The sequence below is a fragment of the Salvia miltiorrhiza genome, chromosome 8, assembly GCF_028751815.1.
Source record: "Salvia miltiorrhiza cultivar Shanhuang (shh) chromosome 8, IMPLAD_Smil_shh, whole genome shotgun sequence".
NCBI classification, from domain to species: Eukaryota; Viridiplantae; Streptophyta; class Magnoliopsida; order Lamiales; family Lamiaceae; genus Salvia; species Salvia miltiorrhiza.
Genome location: NC_080394.1, coordinates 31,437,959 through 31,460,845, shown reverse-complemented (window position 1 = coordinate 31,460,845; position 22,887 = coordinate 31,437,959). Strand labels below are relative to the sequence as shown.

At 39.6% G+C, this 22,887-nt stretch overlaps 1 protein-coding gene across 16 annotated transcripts; it reads left to right on the top strand.

Moving 5' to 3' along the window:
- Positions 1-3,532: 3,532 nt before the first annotated feature.
- LOC130997710 (probable E3 ubiquitin-protein ligase ZFP1) lies at positions 3,533-11,858 on the top strand. Of its 16 annotated transcripts, none has more exons than XM_057923118.1 (9): positions 3,614-4,022; positions 5,431-5,632; positions 5,894-7,051; positions 8,366-8,504; positions 9,183-9,899; positions 10,001-10,377; positions 11,067-11,165; positions 11,248-11,385; positions 11,516-11,858. In XM_057923118.1, the coding sequence occupies exons 4-9, from the start codon at positions 8,411-8,413 to the stop codon at positions 11,663-11,665; spliced, it is 1,575 nt and encodes a 524-aa protein (XP_057779101.1). In that variant the 5' UTR covers positions 3,614-4,022; positions 5,431-5,632; positions 5,894-7,051; positions 8,366-8,410; the 3' UTR covers positions 11,666-11,858. The 16 variants fall into 16 exon arrangements, with proteins under 16 accessions (XP_057779097.1, XP_057779106.1, XP_057779101.1 ...); XM_057923111.1 differs by having other exon boundaries at positions 9,183-9,920; XM_057923113.1 differs by having other exon boundaries at positions 3,635-4,022; positions 5,477-5,632; positions 9,183-9,920.
- The last annotated feature ends 11,029 nt before the right edge of the window (positions 11,859-22,887 follow it).

Genomic DNA, 22,887 nt, shown 5'->3' with positions numbered 1-22,887 from the left:
GAAACCCTTATTCTAGAAGGGAGCTTCTCATAGATAAAATGTAAAAACTTTTAGAAATAGTAGATTTAACAATGAATCGAATCAAGCTTCAACATATCAAACACGACCTAGGGCTAGACAAATCAACTTCTACAGCACTTTATTACCTCGTTTACACAGCATTCAACCCCAAAACAACCAATTTCTGAGGCATATATAATTTCCAGAAAACTAAGATATAATCGCATTGTTGAGATCAGAAAACGAAATTACGAAGAAGACGAGGGCATAAATCCTTGTTGACGAACCTGAGGTATTAAAATCCGATGGAATTGGTTATAAAACATCCAATTACTCCTCAGCAGATAAAATCAAATATCTTAGTTGTTGCAGACACTAACTAAAATGGAAACCCTTATTCTAGAAGGGAGCTTCTCATAGATAAAATGTAAAAACTTTTAGAAATAGTAGATTTAACAATGAATCGAATCAAGCTTCAACATATCAAACACGACCTAGGGCTAGACAAATCAACTTCTACAGCACTTTATTACCTCGTTTACACAGCATTCAACCCCAAAACAACCAATTTCTGAGGCATATATAATTTCCAGAAAACTGAGATATAATCGCATTGTTGAGATCAGAAAACGAAATTACGAAGAAGACGAGGGCATAAATCCTTGTTGACGAACCTGAGGTATTAAAATCCGATGGAATTGGATATAAAACATCCAATTACTCCTCAATTTGAGAAAGAAAGAAAGGTGGTATGCCCGGATCTGCTTTGACCGGGGAAGAGAGAGAGAGACAGAGATTGATATAGAATTCAACCGGATCTGCCCAGCCGGATCTACACCGGATCTGCCCAGCCGCTGCAACGACTCCGGCGAGGCGAATTGGAATTCAGGGGTGGGGCGGACTCGAATTCAGGTGTACAGAGGAGGCGCTGATGTAGGCGAACGGAGGGGGAAGCTTCCGAGGGAGCGTCGAACCAGGGAGGCGGCGCGTCGAACCGGGGAAGGCGGAGCGTCGGATCGGGGAAGGCGGCGCGGCGGAGTCAAAGGTGCCGAGCCAGAAGAGCGTCTTCTTCCCCGGTGAGTCAGCAGTGGCGGAGCAACGCTGCTCCGTCTCAGAACAGCAGTGTAGCGGTGGTGGTGGGCGGCAATTGTGGAGCGGCAGCGAGGACGAGAAGGAGAGGAAGAGGGAGAGAGAAAGGGAGAGAGAGAGTGACGTGAAGGTGAAGAGAGAGATGAGAGAAAGAGATAAATGACTGACCATTTTTTTAAATTTTAAAGTAAGGGGTATTTCTGTCTTTTCAGTCAAAAAGTGGACAGTTTTTATTATTTTTATCTTAGTGGACAATTTTTATCTTTACAATATGAAAGTGGATAGTTTTATATATTAACTCTATATTAAAACAAGTTTCTATATCTTGTGATTATTGATCTTGCAAAATTATATAGATTGAACTTGCTAAATTTTTTGAACCTATATATGTTTGTATTTTGTTGTTTGTTATTATTTAAATTTTTTAAATATATAAATTTCAAATTTGAATTTTAGTATTATCATATTAAATTAACATATATATATATATATATATATATATAGGGAGAGGTTCAAGAAAGAACCATAAATAAAAGGGAAAATTGCACCTAAATACACAAACTTTGTCGAAAATCCATATTTGACGCGAAGTTAGGATTTTACATTTTAATACACCAATTTAAGAAGTTGTTCAATTTTGACACAATTTTGAATTCCGGCGACCGGGATATTGACGTAGCAGCCGGAATCGCCACGTCACACACACACACACACACACTCCACTCTCTCTCTCTCACACCCCACTCTCTCTCTCTCTCCACACGTCAGCTTCCCCCCACCCCCTCCCCCCGCCCTAAACCCTAATTGCTGTAGAACCAGTCCACCGCGCCGTCTTCATCGGCGATGAACACCCGCCGCAGGTACCCATCCATCGCATCCTCCATCAAATCCGGCAGGAATCGGAAACTCGATTTCTTAGCAAATCTCGGGGGTTCGAGATACACTTCCTCCAATCCTCTCAATGCAGCTTCCTTCTTCTCACCCCCAATTCCGTCGCCGCAAATCACTCACCCAGCCCCCGAATTCGCCTCCGATTTCTTCCGCATTGCGACCACCGTGTCGCCGTTCAGCCTCCGGAGGTACACGATTTTGAAATTCCACAGGAGCCGGAGCTCCGCCGAGATGTCGCCGCCCAGCGGCAGGGGTGAAGGAAGTGGAGGAAGAGGTGTGGTGGTGGGGAGAGTAGGGGCGACGGTGGAAGAGGCGGTGAGAGAGAGTGATGGTGGTGGGGGAAGCCGGTTAGGGAAGTGGCGGCGGGTGCGACGCGGTTCTGGGAGGGGGAAGTGGTTGACGGCGGGAGGGAAGGTTTGCGCCTGGGGGCTCGACGGCGGCGGTGCGACGCGGTTCTGGGGGAGGGTCCGATCGGGGGTGGGGGGTGGGGGGAAGCTGACGTGTGGAGAGAGAGAGAGTGGGGTGTGAGAGAGAGGGGGTGGAGTGTGTGTGTGTGTGTGTGTGTGTGTGTGTGTGTGTGACGTGGCGATTCCGGCTGTCACGTCAATATCTCGGTCGCCGGAATTCAAAATTGTGTCAAAATTGAACAACTTCTTAAATTGGTGTATTAAAATGTAAAATCCTAACTTCGCGTCAAATATGAATTTTCGACAAAGTTTGTGTATTTAGGTGCAATTTTCCCTAAATAAAAAAAGAACGGAGAACCATTTTCAGCCATTCGATTATCAAGATCTACGGTGGATGTATCATCTTGTTGGATGAATGCAGATCCTGGGTTCGAATCCTGAAGGGAGCAATTTTTTTTATTTTTTTGAGTGCATTAATTTTAACAGCGAATGCATTAATTTTTACAGTGAATGCATTAGATTTGATGGTTCTCACGTTCTCACAAATAATGTAGTTCTCTCTAGAACCACACCATATATATATATATATATATATATATATATATATATATATATATATATTATGAGGTATCGTGATAAATCATGTGCGATTTTTTATAAAAGCAAATAATACTTTGCATAAAATTAAATGGTACATTACAAATTATACTTTTAATACATGTAAACATTTTTAATAACAAAAAATGATATTTTTATAATGCAAACATTACTTTGTATAAAAATATATATATATATAAATGATAATTTTAATGCATGTAGATGACATTTTCAATAACAAAAAAATGATACTTTATCCAATTGTCTGGGGCGAAAATGAGGAAAATGGGGGAAGGGGAGGAGGAGGACCGCGCGACTCGGGCCCAGAGCGATTGCGTGTTTGACCCTACCACATAATTTTTTTCGACGAAAAAGTTTACCAAGATTTAATACTCCATAAAGCTCCAAATAAGTACATATGCAATATATGTATGTTTCCAAAATTTTCACATTTTATTATACTTAATAAAAGTAATAGAATTTTTTTATTTAATAGTAAAATATTAAATTTAACACATATAATATTTCTTGTGCATGGCAAATGAGGCATACTAGTTTCCATAATAAGAGAGGAAAAGGAAACAAAAATCTTATAAAAGCCCTAGACTAGCTCACTCCAATTTTGGAACATAAGATTGCCCACCAATCTTTGTGCTTTGATTATTATTTATGGAAAAGTGTATCGTTTCTGCAAATTCTTTCCTTTGATTGTGAATTGTGGTCCTCATCCACCAACATTGCAAACTCCACTTTTTTTAATTCAATATTATTACTATCCTCTTTATGCCACCATTATTTCCTAATCTTTTTTTTGTTTGTTTGTATAAGAGGATTTCGCATACGCTACCCATTCACGAATCAACTACTAGTATAATATATTTTCAGTTTCATTCACCGCTTCCTTCAACTTCCCCATCCCTTCAATTTCTCTCACTACATTTGTGTCCCTTTATTCCGTGTGGCGACTCTACGCAATCATCTATACAAGCAAACCGCTCGCCGTTGATCATTATCCCCAGCGATCGCCGATCATCCAAGGTTCTTGCTTTTTTATTTGGGGGATAATTTTGATTCTGATTACTTCGCTTCTCGTTTATTGATTAGTTGATGATCCGATTACTTAACGTCATCGGCAAGTGATGGCGTTTCTTTGCCAATTTGAAACCTTTTATTTTTCCGAGTTTGTATGTTAAGGATGTTTTAGGTATTGATCGTATATACTGTGGGCCTGTAGCTTCCACTTTCCTTCCCTTTTGGTTATGCTGCCATTTAGATTATGTATATTGTGCTGATGAGTTGATTATTTCATTTATTTGATGTTTGCTGAAACTTGTTTCTCGCATTTGTTTTTAAATGTTAATAACTCAAATTTGGGTAATACACACACGCACATATATACACACACACATAAAGTTGCTGTAAATCGTGGTACAGATAAATAGTAGTCTTGTGTGGCAATCTTGGAAAACCTGCGCTGCTAGTTTGGACTGTACAAATGATTTTCAATAGACTTACATGTTAACTAATCAAGCTTATTGCTTGTTTTAAGTCAATGTGGTGGTCAACATTCATGTTCTATAGTTTTTAAATACGACTAAGTCTTCATATAATACTTGTATCTTGTTACGCTAAAGGAAAAACTTGGAAACTCTCATTATGAGATTGTGATCTATTCTTGTAGCAAATATAAATAGCACTATTCTTATTAAAGAGGAAAGTTACATATAGGAAAGTTGCCAAGGGATGAACTTTTTATTTGGTTGGTAGAAATGATGAGATGATGCCCTCGCTTGAGCCTTACAGAATCCTGCATGAGGATGGTTGAAAAGTGACATTTCTTGTAAGTCAAGGTTGCTTATATATGCAAATCATGCATGAGGATGCTGGTGGATAATTCAGAGACGATTAATAGTTTTGACTACGTGATGTGGTTACAATGCCTTGAGCCAATAAGTTAGTTTCATCCAAATGCATTAACATGCAGAGGTTCTTGAGCAAAGGAGAATCCAGGAACTTTGCCATTTCTGCCTAATGCTTTGAAAACTTGAAATATTGTAGGTTTGATAATTCAAGTTTACAAAGCGTTTGCCTGGTACACCACCATTATTATTTATGCCCCTCGTAGTACCTGGTGAAGTATTTGTATTTCTGGAAAACTCTTCTCCTGTCTCTTTTTTGTGGTAGACTAGCAATACTGAATATAATGACTATATATTCAACAAATATTGCGTGTCATTTCCAAAGTCTACTTATGTCTTATTTTTTCTTTTTTGTATGGCTATCTGCAATCAACAAACGGTTCTGTTTTGCTTATTTTTCTGTTTGCTGTGATTCTAGCTACCCAATATATGCCTGTTGATGATTTTTAGCATTGTACGTTTTTGTACCAAAATTAATTTGAATTACATTGAAAACAAGTAGGTTTAGATCTCCTTCCAATATGCAGGCAGGGGTTTCTGGAGGCATTAATATATGGAGGCCTTTGATTGTAGGAATCTATATATCAAGCCTATTAGTGCAAATTTAGGGTTTTTCCCAGTTTCTTGAGCTAGCATTTGCGGACAATGACATCATATCATTTTGTCACTTTCCTTGCCTAAGAATGAACCTGAGTGTCCAAAGCATATGGATGGGAGAGTAATCTGCAGGTGAGATCTTTTGAAGCTTAGATCCCTTTATTTCTTTCTGACATCAATTCTTAATGCTTAGCTTCCTTATATTTTATCAGTTCTTAGAATGCATCGAGATCTTAGTTTCATGCATAGTTTGTTTCCTAGTGACATCAGCTTCTTAAAACTTAAAAGATCAAATAAGCACTAGTTGCCTGCACTCAGCTAGAGCATCTACTTAGTCAATCAGCTTCATGGCCTCTCTTATGTGAAGAATCTAAATTAGAAGTGGTATTGCAGGCACTTCTTTGATCTATCTGGATAACTGACGAACAGATTTGCTTATGGTTTCTGGTGCCCCTATGAGAATTGTTAGATTGCCCTGCTCAGTTTCATTATGCTGAGCATCAACCTCCAAGTTGAACAAGGAAAAAGCTAGCATATTAAAAATATATTGCAGGAAGTTGTAGTTAACTTTGTGGATCTTACCTGTAATTGCGCATTATTTTGAATTTTTGAGCAAAATGATGGTTCCTTACAAACCACTCTTGATAAGTCATATGATGTTCTAATTCATGGTGAATGAGGCCGGCCATATTTTGGTGTTTTGGGGATATTTTTGGTTTCAAACGACTAACATAATTTTTCTGTTCTTGATGGTGCATTATATGGATACTGCAAGACCAATGTTCTAAAAGCTTGTTTATGGCCTCATAGAAATTACTATAACCTTTTATTTCCTTGTTGGTAATGGCCAATGGGTAACGGAGATCTATATTTTGTTGGCTTGGAACTACGGCTTGTTTTAATATCTTTATACTGTGATTCGTTCCATGTAGGAGAGATGCATTGGCTTGCGATCATCTTTATGCATGCCCCCTTGGTACCTATATGTAAAGTACGAGAGCTCTTAGTTGCGACGATTTGAGATACTGATGCTTAAGATGATTTGAAAATACACCTTTGTCACCACATTCAGGGGATGATACTTGAGTTCTCTTTAGCAGATTAACTCTGTAACCTGAATTATTTGATGCGAGATGTCAGCATAGTATACTAGCATGATTGCCACTTAGTGCTCTCAATTTCCTATAGTAGCCCGACAGAAAAAGACAAATGTTGTAGTTAGTGGTACTAAGAACATCCTCTAAATTGTTTGGTAGTCACTAATCTTCTTATCTAGTACTGAGCTTGATTTCCTAATAAGACGAAATTAATAATTTATGATCCCTGTAATTTCTTGAATGTCCACGTGGTTTTTTGGATGCGTGATTTGCCTAATATTGCACATACTTTTTTTTTTTTGTGTAATTGTTATGTTGATAAAAGTGGTGAATTGTTCTGAGTTACTATGTTACTACTTACTAGAAAGTTTTAGAATTTCCCTCCTTTGGTGAAGACAGATGCCGTCATGGAGGTCCCTCTTAATTAAAGGAATATGAAAAAGTCAGAACCATTGTAAGATGGATTTTCCATTATGACTTTACTTCATATGAATGTTACCTCTGAATTCTGATCATATATAAGGTACCGAAACTTGGGGAGGCAGAGTTGTTTCATTTCTATTGTTCCCTCATATTTACAATTTATGATCCTATTATCAACTAAAAACATCAATATTTTTGGTGGTAGCTTTAGCTTTCTCTCTACTTGTTTCAAGTGTATATACGAATTTTGACTTCTAAATTCTAATAAATCAATAAATTTTACTTCTGTATGAGCAAGATATTGGATTCACCTGTGCAGTGTAACAAGGTAATTTTAACATGATATTACATCCTTTGATCTGTAAATTAGCATATGATTCATGAAGTGGGGCTATGATTTAGTGCATTTACATTGACTGTTCCTCTAAAATTTTTGGAAGAGAAAAAGATACTATGGCAGGGTGGTCAATCATGATATATTGTTGTAATTTGCAAAAACCGAGGTGCCTCATGAAGATAAGAAAGAAGAATGCCCAAGGGAGGAGACTAGCTTCTCTTACTTTGAGATCATTGAATAGTTAAGTATCATTAACACGGGGAACATAGGACCTATGCAGATGCTAATTTTACTTCCTGCTCTGTATCTATACTGTGTTTTTGAAGGTTCCTCTTGCAATAGTACATATCTACCTGATAGGGCAGGTGTAACAGTAATTATCTTTTGTTAATTGAATCAGTTCCCAGTATAATCATTTATATTTTCAGTTTAACTGGCATCTCCAAAGTATAAAATTTCGATGTGACTCAACTTCATGGTTTGCCTGACAGTTCTGAACTATATCTTTATCACTTGTCAGTAAATCCTTATTATGGCATTTTCCTTATTTTCTTTTATAGCCATGGTTCTGAAGCTGATGAAATCAATATTATAGCCATGACATGAACTTTCTATAATAGCACGACCAGAAATTGTAGTTGTGATGGAAATATGGTCTACCGTTGCAAGGAGCTACTCTTTGATAATAAGGGTTTATGGCACCAAAAAATATGCTTTCTGCTACTTATGCATTTACATGTAGTTTCATCCCCACACTGAAATTAGGTCAAGTTCTCATATCTATTGTACACAATCTTTTCTCGCTCTTGAATTTTGCGTTACATATTTTTCTTAGGTTGTGGATTTTTACACAGGTTAACGTTGTTCCATCATACTTCTAAATTTCGTCATTCCCAAATGACTGCATTAATTTATATCCTAAGTTATCATCACATACTCTTCCTTCAGCTCTTTGAAACTTATCAGTAATAGCATGTTGCATCCTGAGATAATACAAGATCCCTGCAGGTGTCTTTTTTGCTGGAGTAACTATTTCCAGACTGCTAGACAACTATGGGGCACAGACACATGTTTAACACTCCTCAAATTGTTGAGACTGACAATGACCAGAGTTGGAATTATGCAGAGCAACCTTACATGCCCATTGGTATAAAGTTGAAGCACTTCAATCTTTTGATTCAACTTTCTATTATTGGAATGTTATAGGATTCATAATCTATTTTGATTAAGCAGCTCTTCACTAGCAGTCTATTTAGATGTCTGGCCTATTGCCTGACCATTGTTGTCCTTTCTCTCTTTAAGAGCATATAAATTTGTGTGACCCTATTGATGGATCAGATCAAATAGCCAATCCTTGAGGTGCTTGAGTCTGCTAGGTGGCCTTTTTTTATAACTCGCTCAAAAGGCTAAAGCCAGATTCATTATTAATGCAGTCATTTGGAAATGACTCACTCCTTTTTTTGTGACCCTATTGATAGATCAGATGTCTTCTCTTGGACCATCCTTGAGTCTGTTGGGTGGCCTTTTTTTATGACTCACTCCTTAAAAGGCTAAAGCGAGAGAAAGAAATTATATTTATGATTCATTGTTATGAAATTTTTAATAGGCATATGTCATGTAGTCTGAATACTCTTGGCTTGAATACGTTGAGTTTGTGTCCGGATCATAGTTTATAGGGAAGCCAGTTATGCTGTTGAGCCCAGAAATTGGTTTCTACATATCTAACACGTGAGTCATTCTTAGTAAGGGTAACAGTCACTGTCAGCTTTTCCATATGAAGATGAAAAGATAAAAAAAATCTTATGTTCTGTTTTGGATGGTGTAGGAAGGGATGTATCTGAAAGCAGTTCAATTATCTATCCTGTGGACGGTACGACAATTCAAGGCGGGCACTATCCTTCTCAGTGGACCCCTGCTTCTAAATTCAGTGCATACTCTTCGTCTATTCATAATGGTGAACTGCCACATTATCAAACAGTGGCTCCTTGTCCATCTCGTGATCCTTCTCTACATCAACCTGCTTCTGTAAATCTGCACATGCATCAAGATAATTATTCCCATCGCCCATCTTCATCCAACATGGGAGCGCAAACAGTTGAGGGAGTACATAGTGGGTTTTATGATCAGCCAACAGTCAGTGGCAAAGGACCATACAAAAGAAAAAGCCCTGCTGTGGCTCCATTGTGTGACGGTGGATCTACAAGCAGATATTACAATGCTGGAAGTTCATCGGATATTCACTTGCCAGTAGACCCGTGGCAGGAAAAGCAGAGCTCTGAATTTTATCATACAACCTTGGAATATCCTCCGAGTTATGGAGTTAATACCATCTCTGTAGGCAGTGAGGGGACATTGAGAAATATCAGAAGTAGAGCTGCTGCCGGCCTGGAAACCAATCTGGCTGGAAATCATCTGTCAAATTCTGTGCGTCATTCTTCATCTTACTGGTCCTATGATCAGACTAATTCAGGGGATTTCTGGGGCCAGAGTTTGAATCCGCCAACGAGGGAATGGAATCAAAATCTTATATCACATACTGCTGGTGGGATGACTTCTGGTTCAAGTTAGTTTATTCCTGGAATTATCTCATTGTCTGTAATTCGATATATTTTACTGAGATGTTTTATTTAATTTTTATTTCAGATTCCGCATTCTTTAATCACGATCCGAGTTACCTGAACACACTAAACAACCATTCTAATGGTTCCCTTGAGACTGGGGGATTGACCAATGATGTTTCAAATCGAAATCATATTCCTCAAAATGTTGGCAGTAACTTGAATCAGTCTGTTAGAGGATCCCGAAGTGGTTATGGTCAAAGATCTAGTCCTACTTTCAGGGCTTCATCTAGTAACTTTTGTCCTGGATATGCAGCTACCTCAGATCAGGTTCACCAGATGGTTGCAAAAGGTTGTCCTTCAAGGCATCCACGACCCTCATCCAGCTTAAGGTTTCGGAATGTAGACAGGATTGAGAGAAGTTACGTATCAAGTGAGAGATATAGAGCTTCTACTGAGGAGGCAAGTTTCTGTGGTTGACAACTGAGGTTTTTATTTGAAGTGATTTGAGTTATATTTTCATGGATGAGAAATAGGAAATAAATCTCTGACCTAGAAGATGTCTTTATATTTTGTGGTGAACTTAGCTTTAGGTCACTGTTTCAGTTTCACTTTAAAAATGCTAATGGCTAGTAGTTCTCACCTTTACAGATAAATTGCTTAGTCGATTTTATTAACTGTGTGGTCCAAATCCAAATCTTCCTTTCAATTAAGTTTTGCTGAAAGCAATGACTTAATTTGCAATGGATTTACAGAGTGTGTTTTGTTTTTTCTGTGTGAGCTAAAGGGGATCTTGTATTTAAATTTTGCTAATATTTGCAGAACTAGTGTGCATTAGTGACAGGTTCTAGAAATGTTAGATCGATATGCAGCTTCTAGGATATCTGGTGCCTGCCGTCTGAATTCATTGTTCACTTGCAATGCATTTCAATCCATGGATGTGATGATTACTTAATATAAGACATTTACAGGTAGACAAAAAAAAAAAAAGACATCTCAGGTTTTCTTCTTTATTGGCAGTTTCTTACCCTTGGCTTCAAGCAGTGTTCTTTTATTGAGTTGCACTTCAGTTGAGCAGTCATGCAAAACCCTTACGCTTTATTAAAATTTATCTCCTTATTTTGCACCATTCTTCTATGGCTGCAATTCAGGGTGTCGTGGTTACAAACCACTCTTCGTACTATGGATCCAGAGCTATGGTCGATCAGCACAGGGACATGAGGCTCGACATAGACAATATGAATTATGAGGTCCTTTTGTTATTTTTTTCTCTGTTTTTTTTTTTTTTCATCATCTCATAGCTCACGTAATGCTAAAATTTTGCACGAGCAGGAACTCTTGGCCCTAGGAGAGAGGATTGGAAGTGTCAGCACCGGATTGTCAGATGGCTTGATTTCAAAGTGCCTGACTGAGTCGATATACTGTTCTTCGGACCTATTTCAAGATGATGGAACTTGCGTAATTTGTTTGGTGAGAATCCACACGTCTCTGTTCTATGTTGGATCATAATACGCCTAATCAACTCCACTCTCATTTTCTCATCGTTAATTAATTCGGTTTTCAACCAGAGTCCTTAATTTGCAATTCTATGTTTTAATAGGAGGAATACAAGAACATGGATGATGTTGGCATATTGAGAGTCTGCGGCCATGATTTTCATGTGGCTTGTATTAAAAAGTGGCTGCCGTTGAAGAACTTATGTCCCATCTGTAAGTCTCCTGCCATCGATGACAATGAAAAGGGGAAGTGACTGCTTATTCTTCACCTTAAATTTATCAAATCTCTTGTATATATTTTTTTCAATTGTTCCTGCAAATGGAGGAAACAACTGTTGCAAATCAGACTTTTGAAAGCAAATGCTTTGTTGGTGTGACCCTTTTCCTCTCGCTTGCATTCATGTTAATGGATGTTTGTTATTCCATTTAATTTATTGAGTTCTGCTATGAGTGAATGTTTCTATAATGATACGCTCAACTTCATATGCGGAAGAGCTGTATTTGTACTTCGATTACACTCTACTTTCTATAGAACTGTAAAACAGTAAAAGTAAAGCCCAAGTCCCTTAAAAAAATAAATAAAAAAAGGGTCAGATAAGTGCAAGTATAAAAAATAAATAATACAATAGTCACAAAAATAAAAGAAAATAAAATTGAGAAGCATTATGTGTGTTCTTTGAAATTATATTCCAATTGTAGCTAAGAAATCCCGCTGATTAAGTATTAATTTAGTAGTCCAAAATAGATTATAAATGTGGCTGAAAATTTGACCTAGCCTTCACTAAAATAATATTTTGACGATGACCTCTTCAAAAAAAAAATATTTTGACGATGACTATACTAAATAGACACAAGTATGACTAAATTGACAATCTCAAAATAATTGGTTAACTAGCAAAAATTTTGAGTCTTGTTTCTTCATCGTTTGCCAATTTAATTACGAGAAGATGAAAACTTGCGTGCGAACGTCCGCAAATCACAAGTAGTTATTAATAATTAGTAGTAGTAATTTTTACCTATGGTTTAGTAAATTGTAATAAGAGTTAGTAATTCACAACTAAGGAGGGTGTATTAGTTCCAGAATTCTGTAGATTTTAAAAGTCCGTGGATTTTAGAAATCCATAGAATTCGGACGGAGTCTTCATGATTTTGAATGAATTTTGAATGAATTCTTAGACGGATTTGCTATGAATTACCAAGAATTGGCGTGACATTTTCGGACTTGAAATCCACAAAGTCAGCGCCCGCTAGGCGCCCGCGAGTGCTGGGCCCAGCGAGCGCTGGATACCCAGCGACCGCTGGGGTCCATTGAAACAAATTTTTGATTCAATTGAACATTTGTCTCTAATTTTGTCGCAATAAAAGTAAAAATAAAAATGATTAAACTATATTAATAGTAGTAGTAGTTAAGATAAAGAGTTTACTCTGGACAAACAGTAGATACTCCGCCAATAGTTTCTAGCTCAACTAGCTCATCCTGCACAAGAAAAATAAAATAAACAATTAAGCAATATCTTCGATGTCAACAATATGCAATAACCCAAAACCTCATTGCTAATTATCATCAATAACCCAAAATCTTGAAATCGGCAAAGAGGGGAAACAAATTGCTCCCAAAAAGAAGAAGAAGAAGGTGAATAGATGAGTACCTGCATAATTTGGATTTGTTGATTGATGAAAGAAATTGCTGCTAACATTCTGTGTTTGCCCATATGGCCAGAAGTCGAGGATGGCATTGCGGATGAGGCGGCTGGGGTGGGGTTGTGGGGCTGTCCAGCCGCTTGCGGGGGAGCTCGAATCTATTCACGTTTTTACGTCTTCATCTTTAGGAGAAATTAACATGCATTAGTCATTGTCCAGCGGCCGCTGGGTCCCAGCGGTCGCTGGCTTCTTGAGCCTCGGCCGCTGGGTCTGAGCGTGCGCTGGAAATTGAAGTCTGGCGAATTCTCATGGTCCGACCTCGAATTTGATATCGTGTATTTTGTGAATTAAATCCATGAAAATCACTCCATATTTAAAATCTATAGACTTTTAAATACCTTTAGATTTTTATAGACTTTTAAAAGTCTTGAACGAATACACCCAGATTTTCATAAACTTTTAAAAGTCATGAACGAATACACCCAGATTTTAAAAGTCTGCAGAAATCTTTTAAAATCCTAAACTAATACACCCCCCTAAGACTCGCTAAATCATGATTAGGAATTTATAGTTTATAATTGAAGCTTAATAATTCATTATTATTAGAATATACTAATCCATAATTAGAATTAAATTAAATTTTAATCATATGACGGGTCCACACTAGAAATCACCTCTTATGAGAAAGCATGGGCAATAAATACCAAGACTAATTCATGGATCAACATTCATTTTCGTTTACGTTTCACTTAAATCGCCCATAGCCATAGGCAATAACCTAATATAAGTATAACCAATAGTCAAAATCCCAATCCCATAATAAAAGAGATCATGTTTACTAAATGTTGTATTAGTGATTTGTGTTGTTTCACTCGCAATACGTGTGGCCACCACGAAAATCACACTATTTTAATTGATGCAAACATATATAATCCTTTTGGACTTTCGTTTTGATTGATCAAGTCTCCATGACCATTAGTTGATTAATCTGCGTCAACTCTGCTGATATATATATTTAGTAGCGTGTCGTGTGTTAATAGTTGATTTGCTGCTACACTTGTATTAAAAAATCATAATACATCACCAAATTAATGATTTCTTTATTTAACCGACGTAACGATATCATTCTTTAAACAAAGTATTAAAGACTATCTCACACAATACATTATTATTAAAAAATACAATATTATATATATGGTTGTGTTAAGTAGCATGTATATCCCTAACTTTTAATACAATAACTTATTCATAAAATTATTAGAAATGTAATATATATGAAATTAAGAAGACATGTATTAAGAATTTTGAAAAAAAGGAAAAGAAGAAGAATGATTGTGTAGCGAAAACACCCTTAACGTTTACTGTGAAAAATAAATAAGTCTTTAACGTTTACAAACTAAAAGTAAATAAGTCACTTAAAAACCTAATTGTATAAAACCTAACATTAAAAATCTAGTATTTATTTTTCGCTATAAACATTTGGTCACACATATTAATATGATAGACGATCGTTTTGATGGTAGATGAATAAATATGATATAAAAGTAAATTGAAGTCCGATGAACCCAAATTCAAATATTGTGAAATAACACTAATAAAACCAAATTAGTGCGTACTTGGTTTCTCTTGGAAGTTAGATTTGATTACGAGAGTTTTGGTTAAATTTATTTTAAAGAGCTTGAAGCTTTAATAATTTATACGATGTAAGTTTTTAAAAATTAATAAATTATTAAAGTATTTGAATAATTAAACACATAAGTTTGGGAGAGTATTTTGGGTTAGAGAGACAATCTTTGTTAGGAAGAATATATGATGAAAATAATAAATCATAGTTGAATAATATTTGTTAAATATTTGTTGCATAGTATAAGATTGTAAAAGAATAAGTTGAGATAAATGAACTTATTTTATGGAGATGTTATTTTTACATTCCTCAGTCCCAATAAAGATGACTCGTTTTTCATTTTGGGTTGTTCCACTAAAGATATACTATTATTTTCATAAAAGACAATATTTAACTTTTGAAAAGTTGTGGACCCTACTACTTTTATCCAATTTACACATTCTATTTAATCTTCGTGTTAAAAAGAAGTGATTCATATTTAGTGGGTAAGAGGAAGTATAAATTATATAAAATCTTATTTTGTCAAATACTTCGAAAAAATTTATAAGTTTTTAATTTAAAAAAACTTATAAACTATTTTAAAAAGATGATAAGCTCAGTAAAACGCCCTCATCTACATACATTAGTTTCGAATAGTGAACCCAACACAATAAATAGTACTCCTCCGTCTCATTAATAAACATACATTTTTACATTTTGATATGTTATATTTGATGCTTAATTTGTGAGGATTTTGTGTGTTTGATGATTTATTTGAGTGTATATTGGTTTATTGTCGAGAACTTGTTATTTCCTTGTTGTTTGAGCGAATTTTCAAGAATATGAAAGCTTAATTTGATAAAAATGATCTAAATGAAAGTACGAATCGAAAATTGGACCTCGGACAAGGTAGAACGGGCCAAAATAAAATTATTGCGCAAAGTTGAAAACATCATGCGGCCAGGACGCGCGCCTGCGCCTCGGGCCGTGTATCCGCTTGGTTTGACCACGTTTTGACCTTTTTTGGCCCAAAAATCGATTTTCACTTGATTTCTTCAGTCTGACACCCTGGTCTATCAATACCCCTCGAAAGTTTCAAGAGAAAAAGAGCTAGCCTTTACTTTTGCCTACATTTATACTTGGAGAACTTGAAAGACAACACACTTGAAGATTGGAAGCAAGAACTGAAGATTCATCACAGCTTTTGTGGTTTTTATTGTTGGATGATTTATTCTACTCTTTATTTTTCATTGTTAGTTCATATGTCCATGTGTGGCTATTACTTTTTATCATAGGATTTGGTAGTAGACAGATGATTGTTTTCTGATTTTATTCATTTCAATTAATCAAGACTCATTTGATCTTTTTTGTGTTCTTATTCTTATTGTTTGCTTAGTTGATTGATCGCCAATTTTTCATGAATATTGATGTAGGGGGTGAATCCGACAATTACGGAAGCGACGTCAGTCACGTTTGGATCGACGGGCACTAGCAACCTGAGACCACAAATAACGTTAGAGCCCTCCGAAGAGCACCGGTGGGGGTGTCGATGGAAGGGCCTCCGACGCTCAAGTCAGCGAATTGATATAAAATAGTAACGTAAGTAACGTAACGAAAATAAGTAGATGATAAAGGAAAAGGCAATAGTAAATGGAGTATCCGGAAGATCGGGGTGTCCCGGAAGTTAGATCAAAGCTGGTGAGCGACGATGAACAAGGGGCGACGAACGTCCGGGCTAGCGGGGCTAGTCAAGCGATCGGAACCCTTGAAGTTGTGAGCGTGGAGGCGGAACGGAAGAGCGGGGAGAACGGGAGATCAATGGAGTGTGAGATTGACAGTATGAGTATCAATGACGTCGTACCTTTATTGTGTTAGTGAAGTAGTATATATAGGTTATGGGCCTGCAGGGAGGCGACTAGGGTTAGGGCTTTTTGGAATGTTCTTTGAAACCCTAGCGGTTCCGATTTTTTAGGAAACGATCTTCCGCGACCTTCGTTTGACCTAGTCACCCATGTTTGACTAGGTTTTCTTAAGCTTATAATCCAGTTTGTATACTTTCGCGTTGAAATGTTTACTATGGCGCTACTGCCAGAGCAGAGGGATCGCGCCTCTGCCAGAGCAGAGAAATCATGCCGCTGCCAGAGCAGAGGGATCGCGCCTCTGCCAGAGCAGAGAGATCATGCCGTTGCCAGAGCAGAGGGATCGCGCCTCTGCCAGAGCAGAGAAATCATGCCGCTGCCAGAGCAGAGGGATCGCGCCTCTGCCAGAGCGTGTTTGCTCTGCTCTGTCTGCCGAGACAAGCTAGGCTGGTCCGTTATTGGAGTGCAGTTTAGGTTCATACGAATTTTACCCATTACAGTTTGTCCCCCACTCCCTAGTTGGAATTTTTTCAACTAGGGAGTGAAATTTGATAGACGTCTCTTACGTTTCTTCATCTTACTTTTCCCTCTATTTCAACTTTGTAGTGTGACCTTCCGGAGCTCGTGCTGCCTATGGAGCTTATGTTCTTTTATCTTTTATGGATGGCGGATTTAAACCGTTATATGTGGTGCTTACGGTTCTTATGTGGTTAGATAGAGTATGAGTTCTTAGGTCCTACGGGACTGTCGGCTCTTCTCGAGTGAGATAGAGTTGAAGTCTGTTGGGTCTTACGGCACTATCGGCACTTCCATAGTGGAGCAGAGTGGGAGTCGTCGGGTCCTACGGGGCCGAAGGCTCTTCCATAGTGAAGCAGGGTGGAAGTCGTCGGATCCTACGAGACCGACTGCTCTTCCATAGTGAAGCAGAGTGGGAGTCGTCGGGTCCTACGGGACCGATGGTTCTGCCAAAGTGAAGCAGGGTGGAAGTTGTTGGGTCTTCTTTCCCTCTCCTTGATTTACATCTTTTGCGCTTCTTCCGCCTGATATGGGATAAAAGTGATCTAGGCTCCGCTTACGGGAGATACGCCTCTTTGGCTTTACAAGATAAAAGTGATCAAGGCTCCGCTTACGGGAGATACGCCTCTTTGGCTTTACAAGATAAAAGTGATCAAGGCTCCGTTTACGGGAGATATGCCTCTTTGGCTTTACAAGATAAAAGTAATCTAGGCTTCGCTTACGGGAGATACGCCTCTTTGGCTTTACAAGATGAAAGTGATATAGGCTCCGCTTACGGGAGATACGCCTCTTTGGCTTTATAAGATAAAAGTGATCAAGGCTCCGCTTACGGGAGATATGCCTCTTTGGCTTTACAAGATAAAAGTGATCACGGCTCCGCTTACGGGAGATACGCCTCTTTGGCTTTACAATTTTTGGACTCACGCGCAATCGAGCAGGATAAACAAGATGTTCGGTGTCTGCCGAGACTATTAGGATAAGCGAAAATTTTCCAGTTGGGAGAGGCGCACTTTGCTTTGATGGACACGACGGGTCTTCATCTCAAGTTTTGAGTTTGTGTGTCGTTTTCCTAGGAAAATAAAAGACGGAGCTGCAGGGTTTACGTCTTATATGACTCAAATTTTCTCCCCATTTAGACTTAGTTACATGAACTAAGGCTGAATTTACGTTATTTGGATTGAGACGGGCTTGCGCCTTTTACATGAAAAATTTTCCCCCCATTTAGACTTAGTTGTTAAACTAAGGCTAAATATACGATATTCGGGGTAAAACGGGCTTGCGCCTTGAGCATGAGCATTTTCCCCCCATTTAGACTTAATTGTTAAACCTAAGGCTAAATTCAGGATATGCTGGTTGAGACGGGCTTGCGCCTTTTACACGAAAATTTATCCCCCATTTAGACTTAGTTGTTGAACATAAGGCTAAATTTAGGATATTCGGGGTGAGACGGGCTTGTGTCTTTTACATGAAAATTTTCCCCCCCATTTAGACTTTAGTTGTTTGAACTTAAGGCTAAATTTAGGACATTCGGGGTGAGACGGGCTTGCGTCTTTTACATGAAAAATTTTCCCCCCATTTAGACTTTAGTTGTTTGAACTTAAGGCTAAATTCAGGACGTTCAGGGTAAGACGGGTGTGCGCCTTTGACCTGAAAATTTTTCTCCCCCATTTAGACTTAGTTGTTTAAACTTAAGGCTAAATTCAGGATGTTCAGGGTAAGACGGGTGTGTGCCTTTGACCTGAAAATTTTTCTCCCCCATTTAGACTTAGTTGTTTGAACTTAAGGCTAAATTCAGGATGTTCAGGGTAAGACGGGTGTGCGCCTTTGACCTGAAAATTTTTCTCCCCCATTTAGACTTAGTTGTTTGAACTTAAGGCTAAATTCAGGACGTTCAGGGTAAGACGGGTGTGCGCCTTTGACCTGAAAATTTTTCTCCCCCATTTAGACTTAGTTGTTTAAACTTAAGGCTAAATTCAGGACGTTCAGGGTAAGACGGGTGTGCGCCTTTGACCTGAAAATTTTTCTCCCCCGGGTGTGGAGGGGGCGGGGGGTGTAAATTTGCCCCTAGGCGGGAGATTTCTCCGCTCCTTTGGTGATCTCTCCGGCGGAGGCCATTCCTCTGGCAAGAGCCATTCCTCTGGCGAGTGTGATTTCTCTGGCGAAGGCCATTTCTCTGGCAAGAACCATTTATCTGGCGAAAGCCATTCTTAAGAGCCGTTTCTCTGGCGAAGACCATTTCTCTGGCGAGAGCCGCTTCTCTGGCGAAGGCTATTTTTCTGGCGATGGCCATTTCTCTGGCGAGAGCCATTTTTCTGGCGAGAGCCACTTCTCTGGCGAAGGCCATTTCTCTTGGCAAGAGCCATTTCTCTGGCGAAGGCCATTTCTCTAGCGGAGGCCATTCCTCTAGCAAGAGCCATTTCTCTGGCGAAGGCCATTTCTCTGGCGGAGGCCATTTATCTGGCAAGAGCCATGTCTCTGGCGAAGGCCATTCTTCTGGCGAGAGCCATTTCTCTGGTGAAGGCCATTTCTCTGGCGGAGGCCATTCTTCTGGCGAGAGCCATTTCTCTGGCGAAGGCCATTTTTCTGGCGAAGCGAATTCTTCTGGCGAGAGCCATTTCTCTGGCGAAGGCCATTTCTCTGGCGGAGGCCATTCTTCTGGCGAGAGCCATTTTTCTGGCGAAGCGAAAATTTTTCAGTTTGGGAGAGGCGCACTTTTGCGCCTTTTACATCTAAAGTTTTTCCCCCTTGAGTGTGGAGGGGAAGGGGGGTTGCGCTCCTTAGAGCTGCCTACATACCCAATTAAGGGATCAAGCCCGAATGTAGTTCTGACCTGCATGCAAAGGTCAGTAAACGTGTAGTAAATTGAGTTGGTCTCGGAAGACCTTATGAAATAAAGTAGAAGCGTAGGGATCAAGCGTGATACTGTTTGAGATGGATGGCGTTCCAACTGTTGTTGATGTCACGTCCGTCTGTCGATTGCAACTTGTATGCTCCATGTCCAACCACTTTGGTGATCAGGTATGGTCCTTCCCAATTCGGGGCTAATTTGCTCGCACCTATTTCCTTGGTGTTCTGGAACACCTTTCGTAACACCCAGTCACCCGGCTTGAACGTGCGGGTACGGATATGCTTATTGTAGTGCCTGGCAATGCTTTGTTGATACGATGCTAATCGGATATTGGATGTGTTTCATTTCTCATCGAGGAGATCTAATTCGTGGCACATAGCTTCTTGATTCTCGTTGTCTGTCGTGAGCTCATATCTGGCGGTGGGTACTTCACTTTCTGTTGGGATTACTGCCTCCATCCCATAGGCAAGGGAGAACGGTGTTTCCCCTGTCGATGTTCTTGTAGTTGTTCGGTAGGACCATAATACGCCTGGTAACTCATCTGCCCATTTGTCTTTGGCCTTTTCTAGTCGTTTCTTCAGGGTGTTCATGATGGCTTTGTTGGAAGACTCCGCTTGTCCGTTTGCCTGAGGATATCTTGGTGTTGAGAAGCTCAGCTTTATATTCCAGAACTTACAAAAGTCCTGGAAGTCCGCGCTGATGAATTGTGATCCGTTATCCGTGACAATCTCTTTGGGCACTCCATACCGGCAGATCACGTTCTTCCATATGAATCCCTTGACTTCTTTGTCACGGACTTGGTGAAAGGAGTCTGCTTCTATCCATTTGCTAAAATAGTCAGTCACCGCTAACATATATACCTTCTGACCGGGTGCAGTGGGCAATTTGCCTACAATGTCCATCCCTCATTTCATGAATGGCCATGGTGAAGTGATAGCAGTCATCGGCTCTGGGGGCAGATGTGATATCTGGGCGAACCGCTGACACTTGTCGCATTTTCTGGCGTAATCAGCCGCGTCTGCTTTCATGGTGGGCCAGTAGTAACCATTGGTTATTACGCGGTGCGCGAGGCTTCTTCCTCCTGAGTGGTTGCCACATTCCCCTTCGTGTAACTCGGACAAGACGTATCTTGCTTCTGCAGGGTTAATGCATTTCAAGTAGGGACCAGTAAATGAACGTTTATACAGTTTACCTCAGATGATGCAGAACCGTGCTGCTTGAGCTTTAAGCCATCATGCCTCGTTCCGATCATCCGGGAGTATATCTTTCTCAAGATATTCCATTATGGAGGTCATCCATGTTCGTTCGACTGATACTTCGATCACCTGTTCTTCGGCCTCATCCTTTTGGATTGCTGGATATCGAAGACAAGTGATCGTTATAGTTTTAGGTTGTGCGGTTTGAATTGCTGACCCAAGGTTGGCCAAAGCATCAGCATGACCATTCTCCCCCCTAGGCACTTGGTTGATGGTGAATTCCTCGAAGCAAGATTGGAGCTCTTTCGTCTTGCCCAGATAAGCCGTCATCTTAGTATCTTTGGCTTGAAAAGTTCCCTGCATTTGGTTAACTACAAGCTGAGAATCACTAAATACGTTAATACGTTTTACCCCAATTTCCTTGGCTAGTCCGAGTCCGGATAGCATGACTTCGTACTCAGCTTCATTGTTGGTTGTTTTGAAATTACATCGGATTGATCGCTCGATGTTGTCACCTCGTGGTGATGAAAGGACGACTCCAAGTCCTACTCCCTCGTACGTTGCTGGATCCATCAACATATAGTTTCCAAGTTCCAGTTTGATCGGGTTCTTCCGTCAGACAGCATAACTCTTTGTCGGCCTGTATAGTAAGGTTAGGTGCAAAGTCAACAACAAAATCGGCTAATACCTGAGATTTAAGTGCGGTCCGTGGTTTGTATGTGATGTCGTATTCACTCAACTCCACTGCCCACTTTGTCAATCGACCGGATAGTTCCGGCTTATGGAGTATATGGCCTTTAAGGGATACGTGGTGGCAACTATGATCGGATGGCACTGGAAGTATGGACGTAACTTTCTTGCTGTGTGGACCAAAGCGAGGGCCAACTTCTCTAGCTGGCTGTATCGGGTCTCTGCATCAAGTAGTGATTTGCTCACGTAGTAGATTGGCGATTGTTTCCCATCTTCCTCTCTGACCGGCACGGCACTGATGGCTGTATCGGAGACGGCTAGATAGACCAACAAGGTCTCGTGGTCTTTCGGTTTTACGAGTAAAGGTGGGCTAGTCAAGTATTGCTTGAGCTGCTTTAGCGCTTCTTCACATTCTTCTGTCCACTCAAACGTTCTTGACTTCCTTAAGGTGTTGAAGAAGAGGTGGCATTTTTCGGATGATCTTGAGATAAAACGGCTTAATGCGGCTATCCTTCCTGTCAATTTCTGAACGTCCTTCACGCAAGGGGGAAGGGATTCCATGGATTGACTCAATCTGAGCTGGGTTTGCCTCTATTCCCCGCTGAGTAACCATGTAACCTAAGAATTTCCCTGCATTGACACCAAAAGAGCATTTAGTAGGATTTAGCTTCATATTGTATTTTCTAAGAATTTCGAACGTCTCCCTCAAGTGATCAATGTGGTCCTTCGCGTGGATGGACTTGACCAACATGTCGTCGATGTAGACTTCCATTGTTTACCCCAACAAACTTGCAAACATCCGATTGACCAGGCGCTGATAGGTTGCTCCCGCGTTCTTCAACCCGAATGACATATACTTGTAGCAATATAATGTTACGTTGGTCATGAAGGCCGTATTCTCCTCATCGTCAGGGTGCATCCGTATCTGATGGTATCCCGAATATGCGTCCATGAAACTCATCAGTTCATGGCCTGCTGTCGCATCCACGAGCATGTCGATGTGTGGCAGTGGGAACGAGTCTTTCGGGCACACCTTGTTGAGGTCAGTGAAATCAATGCATACCCGCCACTTGTTATTCTTTTTCTTGACTACCACCACATTTGCGAGCCATTCAGGATAGTG

What these genes read in the sequence shown, in the direction of transcription:
- LOC130997710 (XM_057923114.1), top strand. Translation starts at nt 8,411, where the DNA reads ATGGGGCACAGACACATGTTTAACACTCCTCAAATTGTTGAGACTGAC. An exon ending in TGGGATGACTTCTGGTTCAA is followed by an intron (nt 9,921 to 10,000) that starts GTTAGTTTATTC and finishes TTTTTATTTCAG; the next exon opens with ATTCCGCATTCTTTAATCAC. An exon ending in GAACTTGCGTAATTTGTTTG is followed by an intron (nt 11,386 to 11,515) that starts GTGAGAATCCAC and finishes ATGTTTTAATAG; the next exon opens with GAGGAATACAAGAACATGGA.